This window comes from Aythya fuligula, chromosome 12, assembly GCF_009819795.1.
Source record: "Aythya fuligula isolate bAytFul2 chromosome 12, bAytFul2.pri, whole genome shotgun sequence".
Taxonomy (NCBI): Eukaryota; Metazoa; Chordata; class Aves; order Anseriformes; family Anatidae; genus Aythya; species Aythya fuligula.
Genome location: NC_045570.1, coordinates 16,881,449 through 16,894,942, shown reverse-complemented (window position 1 = coordinate 16,894,942; position 13,494 = coordinate 16,881,449). Strand labels below are relative to the sequence as shown.

The 13,494-nt window shown below is 39.9% G+C and overlaps 1 protein-coding gene across 1 annotated transcript; it reads left to right on the top strand.

Moving 5' to 3' along the window:
- The first annotated feature begins 5,478 nt into the window (after positions 1-5,478).
- On the top strand, positions 5,479-13,399 carry MPHOSPH6 (M-phase phosphoprotein 6). The gene is made up of 5 exons (XM_032195695.1): positions 5,479-5,643; positions 9,145-9,257; positions 10,809-10,899; positions 11,935-12,032; positions 12,454-13,399. The coding sequence occupies exons 1-5, from the start codon at positions 5,593-5,595 to the stop codon at positions 12,593-12,595; spliced, it is 495 nt and encodes a 164-aa protein (XP_032051586.1). The 5' UTR covers positions 5,479-5,592; the 3' UTR covers positions 12,596-13,399.
- The last annotated feature ends 95 nt before the right edge of the window (positions 13,400-13,494 follow it).

The window sequence follows — 13,494 nt, the reverse complement described above, 5'->3', positions numbered from 1 at the left end:
TATAATTCACTGATGAAATTCAGCTTTCTGCTGTCGTAAGTTATTATTTCAGAGCAGAAGCTGAAATGGCCAGAGAGGGGAAAGTGTACAAGCAGAAGTATAATTGGACTTCAGTATTTCATATTGACACCCTGAGATTTCCACAGCTAAGCACTGTTTCAGAGTCCAGCCAGGGTAACACTGCAGTGAACAAACGTAAGATCTCCCATATTCGGCCCATTAGATTATTCCATTTCCCCTGCAGGCACTGTAAATCAAAAGCCAAAGACACCCTGTTATATGCTACAAGACAGTTTTGTTGGCCTTTCTTTCCAAACACATTCTGAACACACATGTTTTTTTATGTGGGTCTCATTCATTTCAGCTTTACCATCTCAAATACTGACTTAAATTGGGGGAGAGAAGGAAAGAGAAATAAATAAATAAAACAGGCCTTGAAACCAAGCAGTTATCCACAGAGAAGGAAAGTGGCAGCTAGTTAAATCAAAAAATAATGTCCATGTGATGCATTCATTTTCACAGTATCTAAAGAATTACAAGGCCTATGTCCATTGAACCAGGCCCAGACTGTATGCAGGTGAAAATCTTGCATTTATTTGAATTAGGAATGCTCAAAGACCATCATTTTAGTGCAAAGAAATCCCATTTGATTATTAAAGAATAAATCAGCTGGTCCAAAGTACAGTTCTGCCATTTTAATACCAACTTGAGTAGCACTCACATTTACACCTTTAATCCCTTCCCTTCTTCTCGGAAGGATAAACATGTTAACAACAAGGAGGTGTCCAACTACTAATCAAAAGCAATAGAATACCACCAGATCTGATCTATGATGAAATAAGGAAGAAATGAGGGTGAATCTAGGTGAATCTAAGTACCTTCTCCTCGTATCAGAGCCTCTACATTGTTTTCAAGAGCTTTTTTTTTTTTTTTTTTTTTTTTTTTTTTGGTAGGCAGTGATGAAAGGCTGAGAACAAAGTGAGTAAAATTTCCTTTTACTGCTTAAAAATTCTCAGCTGGTTTGCTATATCAAAAAGCTGTCTCTTTAAACAAATCACACGGTTAAAAATGCCAAGTTATAATTCAGCAACTAACTCAGAAAATGACAATTTAATCAATCAGAACCAACCCTCCTGAAAAAGGAAGAAAAAAGAATCAAAAAAAATCTTCAGGCTTTCATGCGATGTGAGTGGTTGAAACTATAAAAAGGTTCAATCACTGTAGAACAAGCCTGCAGCATCAATGTTTATTAAAGTCAGGGGAGCCATTTATTGACCTGGGAAATAGCAAACCACCAGCAGCACTGCCAGATTGCATTTTTACAGTTAACAAACGGAAGGTTGATATTTTCCTTTTCTCTTTTAATTGTGATTCCATCAAATCCAAAGAGTTAAATGCATCTTGATTTTTAAAGGAAAGCAAAGAGGAGCATTCTCTGCACTGATCTCCAGTCAATCTCTCTGCTCTGAGTCCTAGCAATGGGAGATGTTAAATTATTTTAACACAAGATCAAATTTTTAGGTTTATCTGCATGCCAGAAGAATGACAGGCTGGTGTCTGCTCCCCCCTGCACTTTAGGTGATGGTAGAAGATGAGGAGCTACCATTATCAAGATGCTTCTTTCTGTAATCAAATGGAATTATTGTATTTATTCACATAAAGGTCACCCTGCCACTGAGACAGCCAAAAGCACTTAGAATTAATTGTCTTCTCCCAAACTGACAACAGGCACTTTTTTTTTTGGATAAAAACACAGCTTGGTTGTTCTGGGGATTTTGTAACTCTGTTTTGCTACAAGCATTTATTTTTTTTTTCAAGTCACACCTTTTTGTGCTGCATAAATTGTAAGCTATGTAAGGCTATTAAAAGGAAAGCATCAGCAATGTGAATCGTGCTTAAGCATCTGTGCTACCCAAATTACACGAGCTGAGCTTCTGCTTCATTCTTTGCCCAGCCATGAAAAACCCTGGGGTTAGCTGAGGAACATTCGGTGTGTGTCAGCTACCACCTAAACCAGTGCCAACCCCAGAAAAGGGGACTTCAAATGCTATGAGGATGAGTCAGGGCAGCTGGAGCTGCCACACCGCACACTGAGGCTGAGAGCTGTAACAAACCCGTGTGTCCTCTGTGGGTTAGGTACAAAGCGGATGGGCAGGCAGGTTATACATGCATGCATCAAAGGTAATAAATATTGGAACAAATCCCCGGCCACCCAGGACCTTTGGACTTGTCGATGTGCTGCATGCATTAGCAGCTCACGGCTTGGTGGGAGCGAGGGAGATAAAAACCAAATCCCCAAACCCTGTGTCTGCTGCTTGGGGAATTTCACACTGCTTCTGTGCAGAGCACAGGGCACGGAGCTGTGTGTCTGATTCCACCCCGTCACACACAGCATTTCACACTTCTCTTTCAGGTTTGCAAACACACCTGCGGCAGCTCTCCTTCTCATTTTCGTTTCCTCATTCATAGAGAAAAACACATAATATCCTCGCTTAAAACACAGTGGAGGAGTTTGACACAAATTAATGACTCACCTGTCATACTATAAGGATTTTGATATTTGCGGGGGGGGGGGGGGGAGTCTTTGAGTATTTTGAGACATGTGAAAAGGTGCTTCACGATTCAAAGGCAGCTCATAAAAAGTCAAGTCAACTGATGGGTTGGTGTAAGGTCTGAGATAGCAGTTTCGTGTTAAAATCACAATACTGCAAAAATATGAATAAATAAAAGGTTACAGAAAGTGTAACCCACAAGTTCCCTCAGATTAGACCCATTGGCATGAAATTAGTTCACAACTGTCACTTGTGTTGTTTCAAGGGAGATTACTTCTTAAATAACGTTAACGGCAACTTTGATTTGACTTCTGTAATTACTGGAGAGAGAAGGGACTGCGTTTCCTAGGAAGAAAGATCTTTTATCTGTCTGCTTAATGCATAATCTTTGATGAGATGGAGCTCCTTTCCCCTGAGTTATTTCCCTGAGCATTTTTTTTTTTTTCTAAAAGAAGAAGATTTTCAGGTTGAAAACAGAGCTGCCATGTCAGAGCTGGGGGAGAGCTGTCTAATTGTCATTTACAATGACCCTTGTATCTTTTCTAAAGAGAGCATCCCTTCTACCTTGTCTCCTCACCCTCGCTCTGTCTAACAAGCAGGCATCTTTACAGGGCTGGATTCTTCTCCAGCCTGCCTCCACCACCACCAGTAAATCATAAACATTTCTCCTATAATCAATGGAGTGTCTTCAGATTTACCAGACAGTATAATCTGGTCCATGAGACAGCTGATTGTTATCTATAACCTCCCCATCCAATTCTAGTGATGGCAGATGTAATCCAAAAATTTCCTTTAGGCTTTTTTACTGCCGAAATAGATCAAATTCTGTGGCAGCCTCTTTACAATCTCCACTTTTCTAAATAAACATCACACAGCCCGTACTGCGTTTACAGCAAAACACTTCTCCCTGTCTGCCTGAACGCATCGAGGCGGGATGTCAGCTGATATTCTGGCACACAAGACAACCAGCAGCAGCATCTTTGTGCAAGTCCATGGTGCAGCGCTTAGACTCCAACCATTCATGGGCTACCAGAGGGCTGAGACTGTAAATCCCAAGCTCTTGCTCACCAGGAAGAACACAGAATGATCCTTATGTTTAGGCGACTTCAAAACCGCCTTGCACTGTTTCTTCCCTACCCCCTGCTAGATACTACATTCCTGGAAGCCGTTTAAAATTATTCGATTACAAAGATTAAAGAGTTGGTAGTGTCACATGAAAGGCATTATACAACAGGTATATGCCATGGCTGCATCCACAAAATATTGTAAGCAGAGGCTGCAGGGACTGACAAAACCTTGTTATGCTGGCAGGACAGGGCGATGCACAAGGACTTAGAAATAGCTGTTGCAAAGGGCACCAAGCGAACCAGGCATAGCCACTGCTCAGTGGCTGGAGACGTACTGGTGGGTGCACAGTAATGTATTTAGGAGTCATCTGAAGTACGTTTCCAGACTATAAATTAATGGAAACTACTCAGAAAATAATAAATAAATAAATAAATATGGGTAACATTGAAAACTATGCGATTAAACACATGGTTCCAATGTACAATGATAAACAAAAAGCAAATACTTTATTAGAATGCATGGCAAAGAGAAAATAAGACCAAAAGTTGGGAGCTAATGGAGGTACTGTGCTGTTGTATTAACCAACAGGGTTCCCTTACTGTTTTTTTTAACTAAGATACAAGTATAGTCATTCTTTGACGCACATTTGTATTTGGAAAACTGCTAAATTCTTCCAGGTTTCTATTGATGAGAAGCACTGGTAATGTTAGTGATGGAGTGAATAGAAAAAGATCTAAATGTGGTGAGACTTAATGAAGCCGGAGAGTTCCCAAACTCAGAGAGACTTTCTCTTTGGGGCCTGAAGTTTCAGAGCACCTCCCAACTCATTTACAGAGCCTCAAAATGAAGGTGTTTTGCCAATATGAAAATTAAATCCAGTGTTATGGCTCACCCTTGAAGTGGTTGTGGCTCTGAATGTGCTTCATTCATGTTTGTGGGCATTTTAACCCATTGGGCTTAACTGTGTAATAAATATACCTGGATTTGTATAATTCCTCCTCCTCTCCCACTGTAATCAAGCTTTGCTCTTCATTTTATGCTTTTATGGGTGCTATTAGATCATAAATCTTTAAAAGTTCTTCAAGCTCGCTTTGACCTGCATCCTGCATGTATGGGAACATCTCTTCCTCGACTACATTTCTGAGCACACCAGTTCATTACAGTTTTGAACACTGAACTCTCACTCTTACTACTTTACTGCCTGCTTTATGTGCCAAATGTCAAAACAGGCATCAGAAATCTGATTTATGAGGATGTATACAAAAATTGTGGTTCCTGCTTGTGACTGGGAATCAACTGGCAATTTCCTACCAGGATTTCTGTTTAAGATACCAGGGCCCAGTCTGGCAGCCTAAAGATGGCACTGCCAAGCTTGAATTCAAAAATCATTATCCAGGACTCACAGAACCTTGAAACTTCTTGTACTATCTTTGAACTTACTTGCTTTCCAGTTTTAACCACATTTGACTAACCTGTGAGTTTTTTGCAAGTAAAAGTCAATGCTTATTTTCAAAAATTGAGAGCTGAACAAATCGAGCAGTCTCCAAATGCCAATATGTAAAAGATTTGATAATCTCTTTCCTTTTCTGTTATAAACATCAGAAAAGTATGAATCAACCCCTAAGCCTCCAGAGCGCACAAACGTTGATAAGAAACCTAAGCTTCCCCTACTAATTTGCCATTTTCCATCGATTTATACCCTGCTCACGGAGGCACTCCCCCTCACCCCATACACCCAGCTCTATACAGCGAAGCTGCTGCTTTTTAATCGCTGCTTTTACACCAGCCGTGCCCCCTGACGGCCCCCGCAGGCCCCGCCGCTCCTCGGGACTGGGCCGGGCCCCGATCGCGGAGGGTGGAGCCGAGCCGAGCCGCCGCCGCCTCCTCCACCGGCTCCCCCCCGGTCTGCGCGGCCGCGGCGCTACTCGAGCTCGGGGATCCAGCGCGGCCTAGTGCCAGCGCCGCGGCCGCCATGGCCGGGGAGGTGAAGACGAAGCTGTCCAAGAACCTGCTGCGCATGAAGGTGAGGCGGGGGGCGGCGGGCAGGGAGGGGAGGAGAAGGGGAGGCATGGGGCCCGAGCTGTGGGGGGGGGGGACGAGGAGATGGCGGCCGGGCCGGGCCTGAGCTGCGGGTCCGCCCTCCGGGCCGCCCGCCGCCGTGGCTGTCCCTGCGGGGTGTGTGGGGACCCGCAATTGGGTGCCCCATGCAGGCTCTGGGGATGTTTTCCCTTCCTGCATGTGGCCACGCGGCTTCTGCCCTGTTCTGACACAGGCACGAGTGTCTCTCCTGTGTCTTGTACTCTGCACGTGGCTTTGTTTGCTTTTCCTTTGCAGCTTTTTGCTCGAGCTTCACTAGCAAGAGGCTGCTTTAACGAGCTGCCCCAGACAGGGTTTCATTTTTTGTCTGTTTCCACTGATAACCAACAAAGTGCCCAAGCACAACGTCTGGCCCTTTACCACCTTCCTCCATCTTTTCCCAGTCACAAACACAAGGGCCATCTGCTTACTGGGTTCTGGTGCACGTTGCATAACACAACGCCTAATTCAATAAAGTACATTCTCCTGTGAGGGATGAGTCTTTAATGTTGGAAAACAGACACTAGAAAGTGTCTACACAAAAAGACAAAAAAAAAAAAAAAAGTTTTTTTTAATGTTAATACTCATTACTTTTTTATAAGTGATTAGCCTTTGTGGCTTCTTGTTTGTGGTGTTTTATTTAACATGCGGGTTTTTTTCACCTATTTATGTGGGACCATGTTTCAGAAACTGCCTGAAAGGTTTTAGCTCCATATAAAGTGGGCTCTGTTACAGTAAGATTGTGGAGTATTTACCACAATTAATAGGTACTGCTAATGAAAGGCTAACATTTGTACACAGGGGAAACAAAATGCATCCTGCCTTGCTCCCAAAGGTAAGTAAATGATGGGCTTAGTTAACCAGCAGCACAGGACAGAGCAAGACTCCCTTAACCTAGATTGCAGCATCATTGATTTTTGTTACTTTTTTGTAATACTCTCTTCTTAGGTGAAACTTATGCTGCTGGTTTTTGCCAGTTTATTAACCCTCCAGAGATTTCAAAGGCTAGTTTTTAGATTTCCTTCCTTGGAAGGCTGTGGGGAACCAGACTGTGAATGTGGTGCTGTGACATTTGCAGATTTAGAGTCCAGGCAGTAGTAACCAGCTTAGAAGAGATGAGTAGGTTTTGAAAAGGTCATACACAGATCATGTGCTTAGCACTTTCATACTGCAAAACCTGTTTACAAATGTTTTAATTAATCTTTTAGCAGCTGCCTCCACGAGTAGTGATAAGATTTATCATAACAATTTAGTAGGCAGGTGAAGGGGCACCCAGAGGTGGCATGTGGTCAGTGGTAGTGTTGTGAAAACCCTTTTCACCAAGATCCAGACTACACACACCTCTTGATGTCAAATGGTGGCTCATGCTTTTAGTTCCTATACCATTTGATCCAGGTCCCATTGCTTGGGGGAACTTACCTAAATAACCATGCAGTTACTGCCTTACATACTCTGCATCTACCATAGTTGGTATATTTTTAATTCATTCACGTGTGTTTACATTTCTGATAAATACAATCACATTTTTTTTTCATCCAGCTATTCCTGTAGTAATCGTGAGGAACATAATCTTTAAAATGTAATGTGAAATGATTATTTAATTGTGTGCTTGTAGCAAAATTTCTCCTGTTGAGTTTTCTGACTGGCTAACCAATTTCCTTGAGCAATATGGTTTTCCACATGATAGATTCCCTTATTTTCCTCAACTAGATACTGTAATTTTAATTGGAAAGCTTTGACATATTTTGGGTCGACTCAGAAAACAAAAGTCAAGTTTTCTTTCATTAAAGATCTTGTACAAATTGATACAAATAGAAATATAAAAGGAAAATGAGACACTATTGGCTTATATGTCAGGGTTTGGTTTGGTTTGCATGGACATTTTGTAAAGACTGAGAAAATGTGGGTGTGTACACATAATATATATTACATACATGTATTACCTCTGTACTTTAAATAATCTCAGTAATTTAGGATTTTTGTGGGAGGGAAGTGTGTAGTGATGTCTTCTTGGGCCTTATCCCCAAGTCAAGCCCACTGTAGCTGGGACCAAAGCTATGACCGAGTCTCTGCTAATGTTTGAAAGACAGAAGAGCCCCACTGGCATGTTATCTGTCAGCCTGCAGGCTTATCTAAATACAGAAATGATGCTGCTTTAAACGAAAGGAGTACGATTAGTTGATATAAAACTCCTCTGCAGTGTTGTGCCTACAGGTTTGCTTTGATTGCCACAAAGCAATTTTTGTACAGAAGTGTGTATAAACAGCACTGGTAGCCTTGTCTCTTGCTGTGAGTTATATCGGTATAAATGTGCACCTCTGTCAGAGGCAGTTACTGAAACACTTTCTGTAGGCCCAGAGGAGGGTCCCAGCTCCTAGGGATGTGAGAATGTAAGGATCACTCCTGTAAAGTCGTGAAGAGTTCTGTTTTCTCCCCTGTGCCTGGAGAAGTGAGTTAACCTTGTCAATACTTTTAAATTGTCAGTCAGTTCAGGCATCAGATGTGATACAAATGGAAGTATAAGGGATGTTGCACGTATCTCAGGTCTGTGGTTTTGCACTCTCAGCAATTTGTCATGGGCCATGACAAATGCCCTCTTCTATTCCCAGCTGCAAGAGAGGTTACAGCTCCTATCTGCCTGTTCCCATTCCCTGGCAAAGGCTATCACAGACACAGCAATTGGCAGGAACGTCCTTGTATTAGGCAGAATTAGCTGTCTTACCCTAAAGTAATTTATTGATCTCAGCTACCTTGGCAGGCTGTTCCTGAGTTAGCAGGTGTTTACCATACTGCTCGACTAGTAGTTTGGTGGGTCATCAATGAGAAGTTAAGAGTTGGTAACATCTTCCTTTAACACAGTTGGATGCAGAAGATGTCATAGCCTCACTTACTTATTTCAAAGGCAAGTTCTAGCCTGCTGGGTTACAAACACAAACTAGTTTGTAATACGAAATCTGAGAAAAGAAGATGGTTGAAAATACAGAAGTTTCAGAAAGTCACCAACTGGTATGACCAACATTTAGGTCACAGCTCCATTTAGGTCACAGTACTGTTTGTGTGTGTGTGTGGGGGGGGGGGGGTTCAGATATACTGCAAAATCTTTAATTAGCATTACATTCTCTCTGGCCTTTGCTGAAACAGTAGAAATATCTTGGCTAAATTGTGGATTTGTGACATCTCAGATCCATCAAAATTTTCTTTTTATCTAGGTGCACACGTGGCTGACTGTTGACTTCCAGTCAGTCCAGATTGTTGTGATGCACAGATGTTAACTTTTCCTTTGTCCGTTTGCCCAAACACAGATTAAGCCCAGAGAAGATCACAAAAAGCATTTAATTCTTATATCAACTGTTAAGTATGTAATGGATAATTATGATTATGTAATTATTGCCTGTACAGAACATACTCAAAAGAGACTGAAGTTGTGCGCTTTTGTCTTTATTTTCAGTTCATGCAAAGGGGTTTGGATTCACAAACTAAAAAACAACTAGAAGAGGAAGAAAAGAAGATAATTAGTGAAGAACACTGGTATCTTGATTTACCAGACCTAAAGGAGAAAGAGTAAGCTTGTACTCTTGTATCACCGTTGCATTGTTGTGGGGTGGGAACAGAATTTGTTTTTTTCCCTTTAGCAGAAATATTACTGATAATTATTAACAGAATAAAAAAGAAAAATAGTGACAGACTGGCATTACAGCTTGTTATATTTTCAGGGACATTCCTAAGATTGCCAAGTCCAGTTTGACCTACTTTCACTTCTTGCACGCTTTGTCTTCTTTCACTCGCATTTTCTTCTAGATGCATGTAATTAGTTTCTTTCAGGCAGGGACCAATCCATTCATTGCTGCTTTTGCCATTCATTTGAAAAAAGAAGTTTGAAACTTTGTGTTAGTAAATTGTGCTTCAGTCACATGTGTAGGTCCATTCAGGACCACGTCTTCTTGAGTCCAGCTCACTTCAAGTCCTGTTTTTGAAGTAGAAGAGATAATGGATGAAGCAAAAATAAAGGAAGGCTTAGCTAATAGGGAAGCAAATGTCCATTCCCACTATTTGGAAAGGCACTTTAAATAGCAAGGGAACTACTTTAAAAATAGTTTGACTTTTGTCCTTTAAAAAGAGAACAAAAATTCTATTGAGTAAGAATGTATATAATTTATAAAAGCTGGGATCCAGAGAATTAACTGTAGTTGAATAAGGTCATTCATAAACTATTTTCCATGACTGTTAGTAGATATGACAAAAAGGTATTTGAGCTTCAGTTGCAGCAAGGAAGGCTCAGGTTTGATATTGGAAGGTTTTTTAACAATGAGGCTATTGAAGCACGCGAATAGATGGCCTAAGAAGACTGTTTTCTTCGTCACTGGAAGTCTTTTGAGGACAGGCCAGTTAGACTTGTGCTGTTCATAGTTCATGTTTAGCTGATCCTACCTTGAGGTAGGAGAATGAGCTTGATTTCTTCAGCATGATTTCCTATGCCTGTAGGAGTTTGTTTTAAATGAGAGATGAAGAGGTAGAGAGAAGGGATGCATGTGTGTGAGAGGAAAAGAAGGATGGAACAGTTCAAGGAAGTACTTTTATCTAACATGAGTGTTATGGACGCCTCGGAGTCATGTTTCTTTTCTTTCCAGGCTCATTGAAGGGAGGAAGAAAGAGGAAATCTTTCTCTGCTGAACAAAGAATTACACAGTGGTTTATATCCTGACAGACTCGACTAATTCCAGGTCTAACATCACAATGAAAAATTAATTAGAAGCTTTTGCTGGTATAGTAATGCCACCTGGAGAGTGATATTTATGTGGTATTTTTATTCTGGCAAAAGCATTAATGTAGGTGGAATCTTACCAGCAAAGAGTGCTTTCTGTCAGGAGAGTTAATTTTGCTTGTGGAACTGGCACAGCTTTGCTGGCAAACAGTATTTCTTTGCACTCCAAGCTCCTTGCATTGAAAGATTTATCAGAGCAATTAAGCTTCAGAAAGTAGTTGATGGTATAAAATACACTGTGGTTTTGTTTATTTGTGTGGGGGAAGACAGCAAATGCTTTTTGCATTTGTTTAATTTGATTATATTAAAGTGCACTGTTTGACAAATGCTGGGTTTGGGTTTTCATGCAGGAGCTTTATAATAGAAGAGAGAAGCTTTATGCCATGTGAGGATCTACTTTATGGCAGAATGTCCTTCAAAGGATTCAATCCGGAAATTGAGGTACTATTTAAATGTTCTCTTTTGAGGTGGTCTCACATTAGGATTGAAACCCTTGGGAACAGGGATTTTAGTGTTCACCCTCCATGCTGCCTGGCCTTTGCAGCACCTTCAGTAAATTCTCTCATGTGCAAGAAAACTGCAATTCTAACCAAAATGTTGATCAATGTAGCATCTGGTAAGTAGAAACCTTTTATCTCTGTGGGTTGATGGTCAGTAATTACATAATTCCTGCAGACATTTCCTTCCTTGAGCTGAGAAGACTGTCCCACAGCTTACCAAAACAATAGCTCTCTGTTCCTCCTGCCATTTAATTCAGAGCCCAATATTACAAATATTCAACCCTGTTTATTCAGCACTTACTCATATAAGTAGGGTCTTGAAATTCCAAAGTAAAAATTCTGGGCAAGAGAGTCTTTCATTTCTTTCTGGCATGATTCATGCTGATAGAACTAGTAATTATTGAAATGGTAATAAAAATGTTACTGCTGAACTGAAACAAGAGGATGAAAGTACAAAGACAAAGAGATGTGAGGAAGGCTATGCAAGGTGATTTAATGGGGCATTCTTTTAGTTATTTTAAACTTGCTTTCACTGTGACTTGGCATATAATTGCTTCATGGTTTTTATTATCGTTTATTGTAAATTCTTGCAGATATTTTTCAACTGTAACAAAACCATTCCAAAGACTATGTGCTGACATCACAATGAAAAAATAATTAGGATCTAACTGTCTGGTCTCCTCAAGATGTCTGCCATGCATTTGAGGGTGCTTGGATAGAACAGTTCACTGAATACCCTGTTTATATCTTGTCTTTTTTTCTCAAAGGCAAACACTTAAGCTCATCTTAGCATTGAGGAGGCATGTTACCTTTTCTTACAGCCCTGTGCTTTAGCCTGAACAGAATACAGCAAATGAGGAAAATGGGGATTAAAACTGATCCTTAACTTTTATGTACTTTTCCTGCCAGTGAATTTCAGCATAGTTGACATTGTGTCAGGGTTATATGTTTAAGCTATTTCTTACTTCATTTTCAGAAGTTAATGGTCCAAATGAACTCTAAAAGCAAGAAAGAAGAAATTGAAGTGGATGATAAAATGGAGGCTGATGTGTCAGATGAAGAAATGGCCAGAAGGTACACTATCCCTAGCCAGTATTGATTATATCTTAAAGTATGTGATATATTAGGTATTATGTGCAGGAGAAGAAACAAAAAAACAACAACAAAAAGCATTTAATACTTCAGTGATTTCTCAGGAATTTTGGTGTTTGTTCAGTGAAATCTCTATCACTTTGGGGGTTAAAATCTCCTAGATGTTTTCTGCCTTTTGATATCCCTATATTCCATTCTAATACCTCCTAGCTCCAGATTACTAACAAACTTAAGCTGTCAAAATGAGCAGTAATTTAATCCGTGATCATGTAGTACTTGTGCTTCTTAAACGTCTAATGACAGGCTTTTTATACTAGTTGAATTGTTGATTAGATTTGTGATTTCCTGCATTGAACTTGCACTGATTTCAGTAAAAGCTGACAATTTTTAATTATCTTTACAGATATGAAACATTAGTGGGAACAATAGGGAAGAAATTCTTGAAAAAAAGAGACCAGCGTGTTCTTCGTGATGAAGATGAAGATGAGAATAGTAACTCAAGACCTAAGAAAGCCAAGAAAATGTTCTTAAAACCTCAGGATTAATGTCAGCTGCACAACTGGAGCTGATAGAAATGTTATCTACCAAATATAGTACCATGAACCGAAGATTGTTTTGAGTTTTTGCTATTTAATGTAAAGGATAGCATTGTAAATCTGAGTCTGTTCTCATTGAAATTTCTGCCATCCACATGACGAACATTTTTAAAAGTGGATGTGTATATAATGGATGTCATACATCCTTTCCTCTCTGAGCAGCTTTTAACGTGTGGGGCATTAAGCCCATCAGTCATTTTTAATGTTGTGTATAACGAGGATGAGTGTCAACGTGCAATCAAGAGCAACAGTATTTACATTTTATGATAACATCTAAAAGAAATATTTGCAGTGAAGAGTAGCTTTGTCCAATCCAGTAAGGCAGTTCAGCTTTCACTGCTATTTTTATTATGAAAATGAAAACCTTTGCTCTCCACAATTTGAAAAAAGTCAGCAGAAACATGCATCTCTTTTTTTTAACTGTTCTACAAATAAGCTGGGAAAAGAACAGATACAAAATCCATTTTGTTGAATTTTCTGTTTTCTATAAAGCTTATTTAAAAATAGAGGGGTTTGTAGCAAAAAAAATTTTTTTTCTAGAGCAAGCCAAATATTGGGCAACGTTTACAGTTTGACAGTTGAGCAGATTGTGAGTCTTAATTTCTATCTTCCAAAAGAAGTTTGCTAATCTTGTCTCTTTTTCAGCCAAAAAATTCCAATCTTATAATTATCTAGGTCTTGTCATAAAAGCATAATAACAGCTTGAAAAACATGTTTAAAAAGTGAATAAAAACTGATTTTTTGTGTGTTTAATGATTGTGGTTTAGCTAATTTAATGTAAAAAAAATGATACTTAATACAATCAGAAGAAATCCTGTTTTGTGCTGACCACAGATGTCCCCATGTAT

Coding starts and splice junctions, on each gene's coding strand:
- MPHOSPH6 (XM_032195695.1), top strand. CDS start 5,593: ATGGCCGGGGAGGTGAAGACGAAGCTGTCCAAGAACCTGCTGCGCATG. Junction 10,900..11,934: donor GATTCAATCCGGAAATTGAG/GTACTATTTAAA, acceptor CTTCATTTTCAG/AAGTTAATGGTCCAAATGAA. Junction 12,033..12,453: donor GATGAAGAAATGGCCAGAAG/GTACACTATCCC, acceptor TTATCTTTACAG/ATATGAAACATTAGTGGGAA.